Genomic DNA, 18,049 nt, shown 5'->3' with positions numbered 1-18,049 from the left:
ATTTTCAAATGAAATTTTCGCAATAGCACTAGCTGCATTAGTGAATTAAAACATTACAAGATACTACAGAAACAATCAGAAACCAAAGATGTTGGTAGAGGTAACTCTCTCACTGTTATCCAGCATAATCATGCTTTTGAGCATGTTAATCCTAGTTGTGGTTGACTCGCTCACAAAAGAACTTTATTTCAATTATGCAAGGTTCATCATTTAGAAAAGTAGCTCTGTTAGGTTCGGGATTTTAGATAAGACTCACACACGTTCCATCTCCACTTGGCTGACCTTTGCTCCAATATTCTTCATCAGTTGGCTTTAGCTTTTGTCTGGTCCACATCCATTTACCATTGGATTTTTCTTCATCAATCCAAAAGCGTGGTGTCAGAGTTGGCACTAAAAATATACAATGGTCAATATTTTAGGCTATTTAAAAGACTCAGTAACTAGTTTCATTAACCTCATTTAATGAAATTATGAAGATCTAATTATGCGGTGTGCTTCCTGTCTTCGTAAGGTCGCTCCACAGCAAACTTCTAATTTTATAGCAAATTTTTGCTTGTAAGCTTGACTTATGCTGTGTATTTATCCAACAATCTGGCTGGCAACATCACTTGTGTAACCTGATGAACAGGAGCAAACCTTTTTTGGCATCAATTGGTGACAAACTATCTACCGCCTTTGGCAGTAAAAAGTGTTAATCACTACACCACTGGTGACCCTTTTACAATTCTTTAATGAAAGGTCTTATTGTAGCCCTTAGGAAATGACACCATATTAACATGAACATCTTAACTCTGTGATTATTAATATAAGCATATACCTAGATGAATGGGAAGGTAGGATAACATCCAGAGAAAAGCTTTCAAGTTTTGGAAAGTAAGCAGTTCTTCTTCATCTTCTGAACAAATCATTTTGGCAACATTCCCCGTTGCCTTTTCATCAACCAATCTAATACAAGTTTCAAAGTACGGATTACAGAAATAATCTTGTGAACACTCTGAGTAAACTAAAAATAAACACAATAAATTAAGTAATAAAAAACAAACACAAAATGTAAAGTTTTAAGGATATCTAGAAGCAAATTAATTATGGATGCAGACAGCTTGTTTAGAAAAAAATTTCCACCAGACTTATTGGTGACTTACAACAGACATTATTGGTGTTTCATTTCTAATAGTTTGATGAGCACAGCTAAGTTATGATTCACATGTAAAATAGATGGTTAATTCAACCACACTATACAATTTTATAGTTCCAAGTTCAAAGGTATTCAGCTCTATATTATCAAGCAAACTTTGCACAATTTTTCATTTAAATTGTATTTTTACAGAAACATCGTCTGAAATGGTCACTTCATACAATCATCTCCTCTTGGTCATGAGCTAATTAAACGAGCTCATAACTAAAATGAATTGATTGTATAGAGTGACCGTACAATGTCATTAGCCATATTAAGGAGATGGCCAAACTTCGGGCAGGCCAGCATATCAAACGATATCGCATAATATACTTCTACTCTAATTTTATATTACCTTCATAGATTAGCATAGTTGTACAACAATTCATTGTCGTTCTGATTGGCTACAAGAGGAGCAGCATACAGCTTACAAAGGTTTTTCTGGTTACCATATTTATATGCCTTGCAGTCTCCTTTCTTTGATGTCACACAGAGACCGGCACAACGGATTGAGGAACTTGTCCCGTACTTGGTAATGGGAGCAGATCCGCGTTGAAGGGCTTTTAGATGCAGAAACCAAGTTTCCCTTGCACCAACAAGCTACAACCAATATATGTAAAAATTTAGAGTAAAAACAAGAAAGTTAAGCTCAATTTGGAATGTTCCATTGAAAATAAGAAAAAGGTTGTTACCAGTGTCTTCATTCAAAAGTTTCGGAAGCAGTTTTACTTTGCTCAAAAATCTGTTGACCTCAAATATCTTTCTTGACACATCGTTGACAAAAAAATTAAACTCACCATGTAACAACATTAAACTGGATTCTCTATACCATGGACAGTGGTGGTCAAAAAGAAGATTAGTTAGTATTTTTCTACCACAATTGTGTAAAAAGTCAAAGTTTTGTAATAATCTCACTTGAAGATAAAAAAGCAAAAAGATCCAAAATTTGAGAAGCATGCTGACCAGACTAGTACCCCACAGAAATTTTAAACGATACAATATGCCCAGATGCAGTTAGCCTCAGCCATCTGAAGCATAAACTTATACTAATCGATAATTTTTTAAGGCACGGAATAAAGCCAGTACTACATCGTTTTTTGATAACAATTTATTATTCTGTACTGTTGCTAGACTATATACAGTAAAACTAATTTTTTGTAAATGAATATAAATTCAATGAACTGAAAGAAATAATAGGTGCACAAGAGTTGGTCTAGATCTCATGTTGCTCCCATCGACGCAAGTTTTCAATCCGACCTTTGTTTTTAATCTTTACATTTTCAAATGAGTCATTGTTTGTAGTAGATGTGAATCTATGTTCATCTGGCAAAATAAACTGGTCATTTAACTTTCAAACATTTCAATCAAACCCTCACTAGTTCTTTTAGGTATGAAAAACTTACATAACTTATCATTTCATATTCCTTTCAAACAACGTATTTGAATAGATCCAAAACCGATTACGAAGGTTTACTCTCACATTCTAATAAGTTTCGAGTTCCACAAGTTATTGATTATGTCTGGGTATCACAAATCTTAGTTGTCTGGAAAAAAAACTCAGAACGTCTACATCTTCTATATCCTTTACCTTCACTTTAACTTACGAGTTCTAATGATGCAGGTCGATGAATAAGTTGTCATTTATTGACCAATGCTTGTTTACGGCCCACCGATTTTAGGTCGATACTTTATTATGTTCGTGGCTTAGTCTGTTACTAGCAGATATATTTATTTATGTTAAATGATAAATATAAAAGGACAAAAATTTCTAGTGAAATGCTGGCATTTCACTAAATGCTTCAAAACAGACTAATATAGTTATGAGTGTTTTACTAATCAGCTAATGTACAAAAAACAATCTGTATCTCCTTGATTCTCCAGATCGTAACTAATTTATATTAGTGCTTGTAATCGTAAGTTATACTAATATTTAAATCAGGTATGTGTGCCTAATATTGAATAACCATGAAGAGTGATACAAACCGCATCATTGGACAGACTGTCGGTGACTACACTGGCAACAACAGCTGTAAGCCAGGGGTCAATTTGGTCAGTTTTCATAGCGAAATCAATACCCATTGTAGAGTCTGACTGGACTCCTCAAAAATTTTGTGGTGTTCATACCCAAAGGCAACAATAGGTAAACTTAACTTCTGCTAGCTGCTGCAGCAGACCCAAAAATGTCAGTACGTCTGAACCTGTTCCTGCCCATTGTGTTACATCTCTGTACTGCTGGGTAAAGGAGTTTGGTAATGAAATCACATGAATCAATGATAATCAGACCGGCTGGAAGTTTGCTTGGCATAAAAACATTTTAAAAACATCTTAAAAGTATTTAATGGTTTGTTATTTGTATGGTAGTTGATTAGGTAAAAGGTGTAATTATATTTTTTTTTTTTAAACTTTTAGTTAAATACTTGCATTTCACTTAACATTTGAACTTTTGCTAGATTTGTCATGTACCATGAATAAATATATCAAAATAGAATTAGTGAGCCGTAAACAAGCACTGGTCAATGGTTGACTCCTTATTCATTGACCAGCATCATTTGAACTTGTGCGTAAAGAGTTAGTAGTGAAGGATGCAAAAGGTGTGCATAATGTGAGTTTTTGTTATAGAACTCTAGAGATGTGATATGTATAGGACTTGCAACTACTAGGACAATCGATCACTTATTGAACTCTGTACTTGCTGTAAAATGAGAGTAAATTTTTGTTATCATTTTCAGTTCTTCTCAAAGACATTGTTTGAAAGAAACCAGAAGGAAAGTAATTTATGTTAATGTATACTCCAAAGAACTGCCGGTAGTAAATCTTTGATAAAAAGTTTGAAAGCTGAGCAAAATACAAATGTAATCAACAGGTTAAAAGAATATTCAATCGTATCTCAAAGAATAAATCTTTTATAAGTGTGAAAATTAAAAACAAAGTGTGGATTAAAAACTTGTACCCATGAAAGTTGCCCAGATATTTATATTGACACTTGTACAACTATTAATGCTGCTAGTTCATTAATTTTGTTTAGAAGAAAATTCAATATTACCAAACATCGTCTAGGAACAGTACAGATGAGTAAATTGTTATCAACTAATAGTATAACAATGGCTAACATTCACCCCTTTTAAATAAATTACTTACTGTAATTGTGTTTAACGCTGAATGAATTTGTGTTCACATCTTTTACATTTTCCGTTGAGTATTTGTCACGTCAGCATGTTTATCCAACTTTTCTTCTTGTCGGTCGTCTATCTTCATGTAAGATTAATACATACATGTAACTATAATTTTTATACAAGAGCTGTAGATTAATACTAACTTTTTTATTTTGAACAACCATTGCTTGCGATTTTGCAAATCTATTTTTTACACATTGTGTTGAAATATTTGATCAAGTATGTATTATGGTAATGATTTGAGAAATTTAGAAGAACAGTTTATCAAGTTTTATCAAATTAAAGCTGATTCCAAAACTATCAAATAAAGAAGTTGATCACACCTGCTGTCAAATGGTCACTTTGCTATTCTAAACCTACTTTCACCTTGTTTTTTACTCTACATTTAAACATTTACTATTTGTAGCTTGTTGGTGCAAGTGAGACTAAGTTTCTTCATTGCAAGACCCACCAACGTGGAGCTGCTTCCATTGCCGAATATAACACAAGCTCCTCTGTATGTTGCGCAGGCTTTTGTGTGACATCAAGGAAAGGAGACTGCAAGGCATATGAGTATGATGACCAGCAGAATATCTGTAAGCTGTATGCTGCTCCTCTTGCAGCCAATCAGAATCACCATGAAGTGCTGACAACTACTCTAATCTATGAAGGTAATATTAAAGTAACGGGTAATTATGTGTTTCAAGTATCTCCTGAAATAGACAAGTTGCTCCTATGAAATGAGCGTTTAAAAAAAAACGTTTTAATAAAGGTACGAGTTAAACTAAAATTAGTTCAAAGTTTGGGAGTGAATAGAGGAACAAATACTTTTGAACTTTGAACCATAAAAATTGTTCTTTTTTAAATCACAACCTAGCTGTGCCCCTCTAACTGTAATAGAAATAAAACACTGATAATCTAAAAGCTCCGAAACCAAAGGAGTTTTTTGGTTAAAGGTTTGTTTTACTGGATGTGGTTTTATTTCCAGCAGAAATAATTTCCAAATCAGGCAATAATTATAAACAAAGCGTATAGTTAGACAATCAAATCATATCAGTCGTCAGATACAGTAGATAGCAACTAAAATATATTTCTCTGGTATTTGAATGTTAATAAGTTATATTTTATTGGTTATATTGTAATAATACACAACTAAGAAACAATAAATAATATTGAATTATTATATTATATAATACATAATATATTATAGTAGTGAATATATATTTAAAACTAATTATTATATATTTATAATATTTATTACTCTCTGAACTTCAGCAGGCATATAAGTTTATAAGTAAGCTGAGTGCATTATTGTTGCTATGGTGATAGTCTGAGAACAGGTTCAATAATAGCAGGTACTTACCTATTTAATTACAAATGATAACAAAATGCTATAGGTAAGCAGCTCATTTTTCTACATCATTTATTCTATTTACCTGGCTAAAGTTTTGCCATCATTTTAAAATGAACTAATCATAAGGGCATTCTGTAGAATATGGGAACCTTGAAATTACCAATCAATTAATGTTTCTAATATTAATACAGAGCCTTCTATTAGCAAGATGTTGTGACATAAGCTTGATTACAAAAGCTCACTAAAGTGGCTGGTGCAAGGTATGAACATAAATATATTCTGTACGCATAAACTCTAGCACAGATTTCATGCAAGACAAGCTTTCTGCATTCATAATTAGTTCGCTTCAAAATATTTTGAAGTTTTACATTTTGTTCTGTTTCTTATTTCTTATTCTGTTTTTGTTTCTTTACTAGTAAACTAGTAATGTTTATTTTTTAGTCTACACTGAGTGTCCACAAGATTATTTCTATAATCCGTACTCTGAGACCTGCATTAGACTAGACTGTTATTGAAAAAGCAATGTGGGATGATGCCAAGATGATTTGTGCAGAAGATGAAGAAGAACTGCTTACTTTCCAAAACTTTGAAGCTTTGCTCTAGATGTTTTCCTATCTTCCCATACTTCTAGGTATCTGCTTATATTAATAATTTCAAATTTAGTCTGTCATTTTTAAGTTTCTCACTAGCAGATTCAAATGCAACTTGAGTATCAAAGTTGAAAACCAATTCGAGTCCAATCCTCCAATATTCTAGCAGCAATTGCAGCCACGCACAAGATTTTCTTCCATCTTTGCTAGCTTTGCCCAATACGTTCAAGATAGACCCAACTTTCTGTCTCTTAGTTGGTCTTGTGATACTTTGGCTATCGTATGGGTGACATGGGCCTTGGTGCTACCAGCAGTAATTGTTGCTGTTTTTTGAGCTGGCTTTTTTGGCTGTGAGAGTGCAGATGGTTTCGTCTTTTCTCACATCAGCCCCAGAAGATCAGAGGTTTTTATCGAGTGGTTTTCTTGACTGTGCTTGTAGTTCTTCACACAATTTTGTCAGCTGTTGTACCATCAGTGCAAGCCAGTTTATATTATCTCTATCTACTATACAACCTTTTGCTTGGTGAATCTTTCTTCACTATTTTTACTGGTGCACTGACAGGCTAGTATTATCCTACCATAATTTGGAGCAGTTTTCTTTGTGTTTAGATAGGTTTTGTCGGCATTGAAAAGGGCACTGCCAAGCACTGCTGTGGAAATAGGTTTTTGTGAAAATTGCAAGCGGTCTATTTAGCCATGTTATATTAGTAGAGGTGAGGCAGGTCCTCTAGTGCAATCCAGACCGACCGCTTCTTTTCTATGGCATGCTTTTGTAAAGACACCTCGTCACATTGCCTCAATGCGTTGAGCTTTTTTGAGCATGCTTTAGAAACTACATGAATAGGGTACATAAGGCGTAGAAGATTTCATCTATTAATCTGGCTTACTCACCGTTATCTGATTCTTGCTTCAACGTCTCTAGTAATTGCAAAAGGGATGCTTCCTCTATCCAGAAATTTGCTCAACATACCAGTTCCAGCTTACATACTGAGGTGGTCTAAGCCGGTGCAATGACCCCTGAAACCAGAGCATCAGCATAACGTCTATCAGAGCCTTATTTAACTGGTACAGGGCAGGTCAAGATCAGCATTTCTGGTATGGCTGTTAGCCAAAAGTTCAGCAAGGATTTCCTAAGACTAACAGATGGCTGCTTTTTATAATGCTAAGCTGCCACAAGTTTTTTGTAGCGCTTTGTATACAAGACTTATTTGGGTTTTTCTGGGCTGCTCTATAACAGCCACTTTCAAAGCAGTACCAACAACTTCATCAAAACCTAAGCTGATGTGACAACAGGGATCAAAGAGAATCGCACCGCTGCTTTGAGTGAAATGTGAAAAAAAATTCAACCCACTTAGTATTTGCCATGTCAAAGACCTAGAATAACTCGTCGAAAAGACTTATAAACATAAATTTTATGTCTATTGAGAACTAAATTGAGCATCATACAGAGATGGAGCAGTTGCTTGTGAGTCTTAAGTCTTCAAGTTCCATCAGTCAGTTAATTCTCAATTCAGCTGACACCCCAGTTTTATCTGAGCAAGCTTTGCTCTCAGACCTCTTGCCTACTTTAGCCAAACTGAAAACCAGCCGACTGGCTCTGTTGGAAAAATAAAATCACTGCGAAAATGAAAGGGATACAAGTAATTGGGAGAACCAAAAAAATAAAATAGGAAATAATAAATAAAATGTAAAATAGATGGTTGTGTGAGAGATGTTGTAAATAAGTACAATCTATTTTGTTTTATCCTAGTGGTACTAGACTGCGACGAATTTTATGAATACTAGCTAGATATGCAGTTAAACAAATACAGCATAACAATGATATTAATACGTACAGCAAAAATAAACCTAATTTGCTATATAAAAAATAGATAGTGTAAATATGTTACACTTGCTATGACAATCACATAAAATGCATGTTTAAACGATTGCCAGCAATTGTTGTCTACTTTTGATTTTTAGAGCCAAAACGCTCAATGCACTTTTGAATTGGTGGAGAAAAATCAGATGGTGAATTGATGTGGACTGGACAAAGGATTAAGCCGATTGATGAAGAATTTTGGCCCAAATGTCGGCCAAGCGGAGATTGACCTTGTGCAAGTCTTGTCCAACACCCACAACCTAACAGAGCCACTCAGCTAAATGATGAACCTTGCGGGAATAAAAACAGGTTCATTTGTGAGCGAGTCAATCACATCTACGGTTAACTTGTTCTAAAGCATGATTGTGCTAGATAACAGTGAGAGAGTTACCTTTACCACCATCTTAGGTTTTTGATTGTTTCTGTAGTAACTGTCAATGTTTTAGTTTTGTTGATGTAGCAAAGTCTATTGCAACAACTTCATTGGAAAAAGCTATTTGATCTGAGATAAATTTAATTACCAATTGAACTAATTCAGCTATGATGAGTCATTAATATTGCCATATGTAAAGTGCAGTTTTAATGTTTATGTAAGATTTAAACTTTTTTTGTCTCAACACTTATTCTTTAGTTTGTTAAAGAAGTTCGACTTTACAACAGTCAAGAAAATGAAATTTTTAAATCAAGCCAACAGCTATCAGCCCTTTTATGTTGTTTCAAACTAACCCCAATTTCAGTTAAAACCTAAAACTTTGTTTTTCATTTCTTCATTTTAGTTGAAAAATGCATTATAGGTTGGCTAGATTTAGTCATGTGTATGCAACAACTAACTACTACCTTAAACTTGTATACATTTTCAAACATTACTGTCCGTGCGACCATTCATCTTACAAATAAATGTTTAGGTATTCAAGAATTGTTAGAGTTGGCTGTATGTATCTACAATTATTCAATTATCTAAACCCTATTTCACATGTGTTTATCAGGCAGGTTTAAAATGCAACTCGTTTTAATTTACCGCATCTTTCAAAATCCAGCAGATTTATAAATGCAGTGGACTTTTAGACACAAAATAAGCACACACTTCCATTGCTAATTCAAATTTATTTTTCTACTTTTTTCCCACAGCAAAACTTGTGGACAAAAAGTGGAAAATTTTGCGTATATCTAGAAAAAGTAGAAAAAAATGTCTTACCGAAGCAATAGTGGTGTTTGTCTGTATATTTGTCCATTTCAAGATAGAAGCTGGGAATGAACGATTGCATTTAATAAGATCGGAACTGGTAACAATCAGTTAGATAGACAGACCGCCATTCTAACTTCTGCACCGATCGACCACCTTTTTTCTGTAGCGATTTACTCTCAGTGATATATTGGCGACTCACTAGGGGAAAACTGTTGGCCTTTCCTTAGTATATTAGGCGCTTGTTTGAAGTGCTCAAACTTGCTTAAGTACTCACGTGTATTATCACAGTTTACAAAGTAGTAATCTCTTTTGTGAGAAAGGTTAAGAGTCAGTTACGTAACTGTAACATCAAAACTCAGAGTTTGTCATGCGCATGAGAACAAGCTGTTTTGAGAGTATTAATTTTTGCCTCTATAAAAGTTCTTTAGCGAGCAGAGACAGCGCTATAAGGGGTAGCGTAACCTTACATGTATATATAACTCTCAATGTTTGTTTGTATTTTGTTAGTCTGTCTGCCCATATGTTCAGTTACAACAGTAAAGATTTAGGAATGAAAATTCCTTGTGCACATGATGAGAACTCGGAACCTCCAGTTCTGCAGATTACCCACTTTGCTGAACTGTCCAATTGGCTATAGTATAGAATAAATTGTGTACATACTTCTTGCATCCGCAAATTATTTATAGCTTCACACCTAACCCTTCACCTAGCGTTATATGTGAAGTTAAACCAGACGTACATTATATGTATATGTTCATACATGAAGAAAATTGTCTAAAACAAATCTATTTCAACCAGTATAGAACATTAGCAAACACTGCAGCTAATACAGTATGAATTACAGACAAATAAATACATTGCACACAAATAAACACAGTACAGAAGAATAAGCAAACACCTTCATTTAAACAAAAGAATGATAAAGGTTGTAAGAAGAAATCATTGTAAGTGGATAAAAAGTTTCCCCGAATAAACATTTTTATTACCCGTGCAATGTCGGCATGCAGCTAGTATTATCTACAAGTGCAAGTCAATCACACAACAAATCAGTAAGGAGAATGATAACTGCAACAAACTTACAATATGAAATTTCATAGATATACATTATATGCCAAATAAAGTAAAACTACCATTTTTATATTCTACTCACTTATGACAGTGCAATTTTATGTCCTGCTGGCAAACTGGCCAAAGCTGGAGGAAACACCATTAATTAAGGCATTACTGAATCTAAGAGTCACAGTCTGCCGCTACCTCAGCCGACCAAGAATGTAACTGGACCCAGTCAATACTTCAGGCTATCGCTGATACTGTGATGTTGATACTCAAAACAGTGCACATTCTGCTGTTATTTCCAAACTGTGTGGTCTATATTATCTTCTTTGATGGTATTATCATCTCTGGTGGTTAAATCTCTGGCTCTCTGATTGGTAATAAAATTTCAAAGACCTAACTAGACTCTAGTTTTCCTATTGTTGCACAAAAAATATATAATAATATAAAAACTATCACCATACATAATATATAATTAGATGAGTTACTACAAACGTTAAATTAACCCTTTGACAGGGGAAACGACCATAATGTCGTTTACCAGTTGCGTGGGGAAATGACATTTATGTCTATTTCGGTGGGCGTTTATAAAGCTGTCGTCTAGTAACGTTAAACAAAGGATATGAACACTAGGAAGTTTTAAATATCATCAACAAGATATCAGTCGATGATTTACAATATGAAACGATTATCTGAGAGGCGTTGCTTTGTGCTAAAAGCTAAACAAATCGCGATTCCTTGGAAAAAATTAAAAGTTGGAAAAACCAGTCAACAACGACCAGCATCATTTGAACTTGTAAGTAAATGTGAGTTATATAGAATTCAAAATATGCACCCGATGTGTGTGTTTGTCCGGAACTCTAAGATATGTGATACCTAGACATAATCAATAAAATATTGAACTCGAAACTTATTAGAATGTGAGAGTAACTCTTTGTTATCATTTGCATCTGTATTTGAAGCACTTGTTTGAAAGAAACTAAAAGTAATCTATGTTCATGCTTACTTAAAAAACTAATGAACTTTTAATAAAAAGATTTAAAAGCTGAGCAAAAATACAAATGTTATCTTGTGATGTTGACAGTAAATTCTTACGTGCTGGAGGCACACCAGTTCAGGTTAGGCTGAGAAAAAAACTGATACACTAGGGTCTACCAACTTCAATACCTTAAGTACATACATGTAGTTGTTGACCTAGGAGGACTACATCTTCAAATAATCAACACGCAAGGCTAGTACATGAGAGTATAATGACGCTAATCAGAGCAAGCATGCTCTACTGAAAATCTGCCACTTCAATTTTTTTGACATTATTTTGATCTATTTTGTCTTCAACTATTGTAAATAATAGCAATTTAACTGATGAGTGTTGTGTGCAACATACAATCAATTTTTCTTCAAATCGTAAAATAAAATTTCCCAAAATTGAGAAAAGACTGATAACAATTACAAAACCCATACAAATTTTAGATACCTTAAACTTATCACTTTTGAACTTAGATCAAAATATGATAAACAGTTTATTTACATCTGCAGTCACTTTTCTGTCATGCACCATCAATATCAATAAAGACCCTGAAGTGCTTCTTCTATGCTTCCCTCTATAAATAAAGGTACTGCCTTCCCACAATACCCTAGATATTCTCTCATCCCTCAAGGGGGCCAGCCATTTCACAAGAGTTGTGTTCACCTTCACTTTTTGAAAATAAAAGATTAATACTTTTAAACTTGAAACAAAATGTTATAAACAGCCTTTTTACATCTGCAGTCTCTTTTCTGTCACGTATACCATCAATATCAATAAATACTGTGACAAACTGTATGTAGGGGCCGAACAATGCTGAGCCGAGCCAAGCCAAACAAAGCCAAAACGAGCCGAGTTCAGTTCAATCGAGTGTAACGAGAGGGAGGGGCTACCTACTTTAAAAGTTTGAACATTTGTCAAAGAGAAGAAGAGCTGTCTGCGCCTGTATCATAGACTGTTGCATGATATTCATTGTAACCACTTATGATTGAAACAGAAATGCATATCTATTTTGTTAATACTGAGTCTCTTGTTGGTGGGGTAATAGGGGCAGCACACAAAACCTTTTCAATACCATGAATTGCTTCTTCCATGCTTCCCTGTTTAAATACCGCCTTCTCACAATATCCTATTTATTCCCTCAGCCCTCCAGGGACCAGCCCTTTCACAAGAGTTATGTTCACCTTCACTTGTTGAAAATAAAAGATTACTGAAAGAATCATGACAAAATGTTGATTCATTTATCACATTATGCTGGAATATATTAATGTTAGGTTTTTAGTAGGTTCAATTTGGTTTATTTGACTATAATTATGCCACCATTTTACAATTTTCAATGATAATTTTTTTAGTTGAATATACATCTTGTAGCTAAACTATTTGTTTGACTCTGTTAACTCTGTCCTAGAGGATGGAAAACCAAGGCATTGTTGGAGATTCACTTTTGTACCGCAAGTTATGTTTTTGCATTTATTGGTTCTCGAAGTAGATTGACAGAAATCAACACTTTGTCCATTTTTGCTTTGGTTTTAAATTTAAGAATTAAAGATGAAATTCACTAACAATTGGTGGCCATCTAATTACAGAAAAGATCTTGTTTATATTGGTATTATGACTATTGGTAGTATCAAGAAACTTAAGTCTGAGAGCAAAAGTTGACCATTTTATTTGACAATATTGTATTTTTAGCTAATCCTCAATAAGATCACGGACAGTGATAAAAAAACAACTATGTTGATTGCTGTGATTGATGGAGAAACCATCAAACTTTTGGTTACTTTGTGCTGACCTGATAACACAATGGATGTTGCAGAAAATTGCTGAAAGTTTATAAGGCAAAAGGTAGAATTGCATGTACATCACAACAAACGTGTTGTCTTATATAAAATATGGTGCACTTTGAAACCTGCTGGTTCATCATATACTGTAATCAACTCTGATGCTTCTTCAGAACATAAATGTTTATTAGCAAGATTAATAGTCAGCTACAGGAAATGAACTTCAACAACTTCTAAAAGTCTAAAATAAAAAATATCTGTTGTGCACACTTAGGTAAATATTTTCAACTAATGCTGCCTTTTTAAAATTAAAATTAGACTTTGAAAACAACTTAACATTAAACAAAGATTGAGGTCAGTTTGGATAATGAGGAACAGAGCTGATAGCTGCTGGTTTGTTTAAAAAAGTTCATTCATCCCATAGTTGTAAAATCAAACTTCTTAAACAAATTAGAGGATAAAATTTGAGACAAAAAAGTTTAAATAATGAATAAACATTTTAACTGCACTTTATACATGACAACAATAATAATGCATCATGGCTAAATCAGCCCAATTAGTAGTAAACTTCATCACGGATCAACAAACTTTTTCCAAGGAAGTTTTTGCAAGAGACTTTGCTGCATCAATAAAATTAAAACATGGAAAGATACTACAGAAACAAACAATAAAGTAAAGATGGTGGTAGAGGAAACTCTCTCACTGTTATCCAGCGTAATCATGCATCTGAGCACGTTAATCCTAGTTGTGGTTGACTCGCTCACAAAAGAACTTTAGTTCATGTATGCAAGGTTCATCATTTAGAAAAGTGGCTCGGCTAGGTTCTGGGTTTTGGATAAGACTCACACACGTTCCATCTCCGCTTGGCTGACCTCTGCTCCAATATTCTTTATCAATCGGCTTTATTTTTTGTCCGGTCCACATCCATTCACCATTGAATTTTTCTCCACCAATCCAAAAGCGCGGTTTCAGAGTTTGCTCTAAAAATATACAATAGTCAAAATATTTAGGCTATTTATAAGACTCAGTAACTATAGTTTCATGAACCTCATTTAATGAAATCATGAAAGTCTAATGCTATGGTGTGCTTCCTGTCTATGTAAGGCTGCTCCACAGCAAATTTATAAGTTTATAGCAAATTTTCAATCAAAACTTGACTTATGCAGTGTATTTAACGACTCAAAAATCTGGCTAGCAACAACACTCGTGTAACCTGATGAACAGGAGCAAAGCTTTTTTGGCATCACATGGTGACGATCTATCTACCTCGCTTGGCAGTAAAAAGTCTTTATCACTACACCTCTGATGCACCTTTTACAGTTTTTTAATGAAAGACTTTATTGTAAATGAAAGGAACTGACACAATATTACCATTGACATTTTAACTCTGTGATTATTAATATAAAAAGATACCTAGATGTATGGGAAGGTAGGAAAACATCCAGAGAAAAGCTTCAAAGTTTTGGAAAGTAAGCAGTTCTTCTCCATCTTCTGAACAAATCATTTTGGCATCGTCCCACGTTGCCTTTTCCCCAACCAATCTAATGCAAGTGTCAGAGTATGGATTATAGAAATAATCTTGTGAACACTCAGAGCAGACTAAAAATAAACACAATAAAATTAGTAATAAAAGACAACAACAAAATGCAAGCTTTAAGAATATATTGAAGCAAACTAATCAATTATGACTGCAGAATGCTTGTTTTGAAAACAAACTTGCACCAGTATTTATGTGTGCAGAGTATATTATGTCACAAAATCCTGCTAATAGACTGCTCTGCTCTACTAGTAGAAACAATAATTGATTGGTAACTTTCAAGGTTCCCATATTCTACAGAAAGTCCTAATGATTGATTTTTGTAGGAAGATGACCAAACTTGAGCCAGGTCAATACATTAAGTAATGTAGCAACATGAAATGCTTACCTTCAGCATTTTTTTATCCTTTGAAATTAAATAGGAAATTACCTGCTATCTTAGAACCTGTTCTCAGGCTATTACGATAACAATAATAATGCATTCAGATTATTTATAAACTCATATGCCTGCTGAAATTCAGAGAATTATAAATATCATAAATATATTATAGATAATTACATGTATCGATATCTATTATAATAACTATAATATTTTATATAGCAATATTATTTATTATTTTACATTGTATTAAATACTATACCTATGTATTAGAAAAATTTAACAAATATAATATAAATTACTAATTTTCAGGTACCAGAGAAAGGTAGACGCTACCTATCTAACCATTGATTTGACTTGATTAACTAACTATCTTAATTATAATTCTTTGATGTCATGCTTTGGAAATCACTTCTTCCGGATATCAATTCATACCCAATGAAACAACCACACAACCATGCATATCCTTTGGTTCCGGAACATTTACATTATTAGTGTTTCATTTCTAATAGTTTGATGGGGACAGCTCGATCATACTTCAAATGTAAAATACATAGTTGATTGAGCCGCACTATACAATTTTTATAGTTCCAAGTTCAAAGGTATTCAGCTCTTAGTTCTCTAGCAAACTTTGTACAAATTTTCTTTTAAACTGTATTTTTACAGAAACATGGTCTGAAATGGTCATCTCATACAATCATTTTGTTTTAATCATGAGCTACGTAAACGAGCTCATGACTAAGATGAATCGATTGTATGGAGTGACCAAACAATGTCATGAGCCATCTTAAGGAAATGGATCAACTTCAGGCAGGCTAGTATACCAAACGATGTTGCATAATATTGTTGTTGAATATGGTCCACTGAGAACTGAGCATAGGGCTGAGTAAGTCAAACCAAGCTGTGTTCAGTCAGGCGTATTAATGAGGTCGGAGTTAAGCCAAGCCAGGCCAGAGCCATGCCGGGTCCAGCCAAGTAAAACTGAGGCAGAGCTTACTAGCTATGTAAGCTCGATCATTTGTGTAGAAGAGCAGAGCTGTTTTAGGCCTGTTCCTTGCCAGTTAGTTGATTCGTTTTGTACACTCTGATGAATGAAGCAGAGATATATGTATCGGACTCACGCACGATTATTGTACTAGTTGATGAAAGGGAAGGTTGCACAAAGTGAGGGAACTCCAAGGATTCCTCGGTACGGTCGGCTACTACCGACGACATATCTTGGAGTTCGCCATCTTAGCACACCCCTTGCACCGACTGACTGCAAAGGGAAAACCGTGGAAATGGGTGGAAGGAAAACAGGCTGCTTTTAATACGCTGAAGGAGAGCATCAGCACCGCCCTGACCATTGGCTATCAAAATCTTCAGAGACAGTACACCCTGGACACGGATGCCAGCGGATGTGGAGTGATGGCCATGCTGTCCCAAGTACAGGAGGACTGCGAGAAAGTCATTGCCTACTACAGAAAGACCCTCACCTTCTCAGAACGCAATTACTGCGTCACTTGATGGAAGCTACTTGCAGTAGTGAAGGCGGTCAAACACTTTCAGCCGTATTTGTATGGCCAGGAGTTCCTCCTACGGACAGACCACGCATCACTCTGGGAGTTATGCCTGAGGAGGAAACACGCAAACCAAATAGCCCGGTGGCTTGAGATTTTGGTGGAGTTCTGCTACATCCTGGAGCACCGGTCAAGAACTGGCCACAGGAATGCAGATGGATTGAGCAGGCAAACCTGCAAAGACTGCCGGCAATGCGCAAGAACTGAACAAAGGAAAGAGGGTCCCTCACGGAAGGAGCTGACAAGGGAACAAGGACTGTTAGCAGCGTGGGTACCGACCAGTTGCCTGGATGGGTTTCCTGCCCTCGATGGAGCAGGATCGGCCCTGTGCAACGTCGCATACCCCGGGGTATGCGACATTGCACAGGGCATGGGTGCCGGAGGTTCCCCGAGGGCAGTCAGCCCCACCAGGAGCGACAGGACCAAAAGGCGAACTGGCAAAGACACAGGCTACCGGAAAAGCACCAGTGGCCATCAAGTACAGTGCCATTGCGCCAAGAGATGAGGTGCCAGCAGAACACCTGGAGCTCGGGAGCAGAGAACTGGACATCCAGCATTACATGTGGGGTTCTCCGCGCATACGACAGGACAGAGTGCTGAAAGCACGGGTGGCCCCGCAGGGCCACACCAGATAGTGTGCCATCCATCCCCCGGCCTTGCGAGAAACCAGGGTGTAGCAAACGCATGTCCTGGCTCACTCTGGAGTGGAAAGGACAATAGGTCACATCCAACTGAAGTCGTACTGGCCCAGACTGACGTCTACAGTCAGACGGCTCATCAAGAATTATAAGGTAGGCCAGGCCAAAAAGCATAGAGGGACAAAGGCGGTCAGAGGAAAAGGAGGCTCTACACAGGATGACCCTGGCAGAAAGTGGAGGTGGATCTTGTGGGGTCATTTCCTGTCACACCAGAGGAGAACAAGTGGGTGCTGGTTCTTACCAACCACTCCATCTGGTGGCAAGAGGCCTTGGCACTACCTGAGGCCACGGCCCCCGTGGTCGCCAATGCACTGGATGAGCAGGACTTCTGCTACCTGAAATTGTCAATGCAGATCCACACAGACCAGGAGGCGCAGTTCGAGAGCCAACTGATGGCCGAACTGTGCCCACTCTGAGATGTGGAAAAGACCCACACGACTCCGTATCATCTACAGACAAATGGAATCGTGGAGCGGAATAACCGAGTACTCGGAGAATCCTTGAGGGCGCTGCTCCTGGCTCGGGGACATGAAGAGTAGGACTTATTGCTCCCCCAGATTATGAGGGCAGACAGAGCCACCCCAAGTCCGCGACTGCAGAAACGGCCAACAAGCCAATGTTGGGATGGGATCTGAGGTTACCAGACCAGCTGGAAAGCCACCCTTCACTGACCAAGTTCTTTCCTGCCCACGAGCACGCTCTGG

General features: G+C 36.2%; 1 protein-coding gene across 1 annotated transcript; it reads left to right on the top strand.

The window, feature by feature from the left end:
- The first annotated feature begins 3,354 nt into the window (after nt 1-3,354).
- On the top strand, nt 3,355-17,761 carry LOC137398245 (uncharacterized). Its single transcript, XM_068084353.1, has 6 exons — nt 3,355-3,360; nt 4,754-4,997; nt 16,254-16,534; nt 16,637-16,914; nt 17,015-17,255; nt 17,516-17,761. The coding sequence occupies exons 1-6, from the start codon at nt 3,355-3,357 to the stop codon at nt 17,759-17,761; spliced, it is 1,296 nt and encodes a 431-aa protein (XP_067940454.1).
- Nucleotides 17,762-18,049: the final 288 nt, after the last annotated feature.

Source organism: Watersipora subatra, chromosome 6 (assembly GCF_963576615.1).
Source record: "Watersipora subatra chromosome 6, tzWatSuba1.1, whole genome shotgun sequence".
Classification (NCBI taxonomy): domain Eukaryota; kingdom Metazoa; phylum Bryozoa; class Gymnolaemata; order Cheilostomatida; family Watersiporidae; genus Watersipora; species Watersipora subatra.
This window is presented reverse-complemented; position numbering and strand designations above follow the sequence as displayed.

Excerpts from the sequence above, each read along its gene's own strand:
- LOC137398245 (XM_068084353.1), top strand. Across the intron at positions 16,915-17,014 it reads GAACAAGGACTGTTAGCAGC|GGCATGGGTGCCGGAGGTTC; the intron begins GTGGGTACCGAC and ends GACATTGCACAG. Across the intron at positions 17,256-17,515 it reads ACAGAGTGCTGAAAGCACGG|AAAGTGGAGGTGGATCTTGT; the intron begins GTGGCCCCGCAG and ends TGACCCTGGCAG.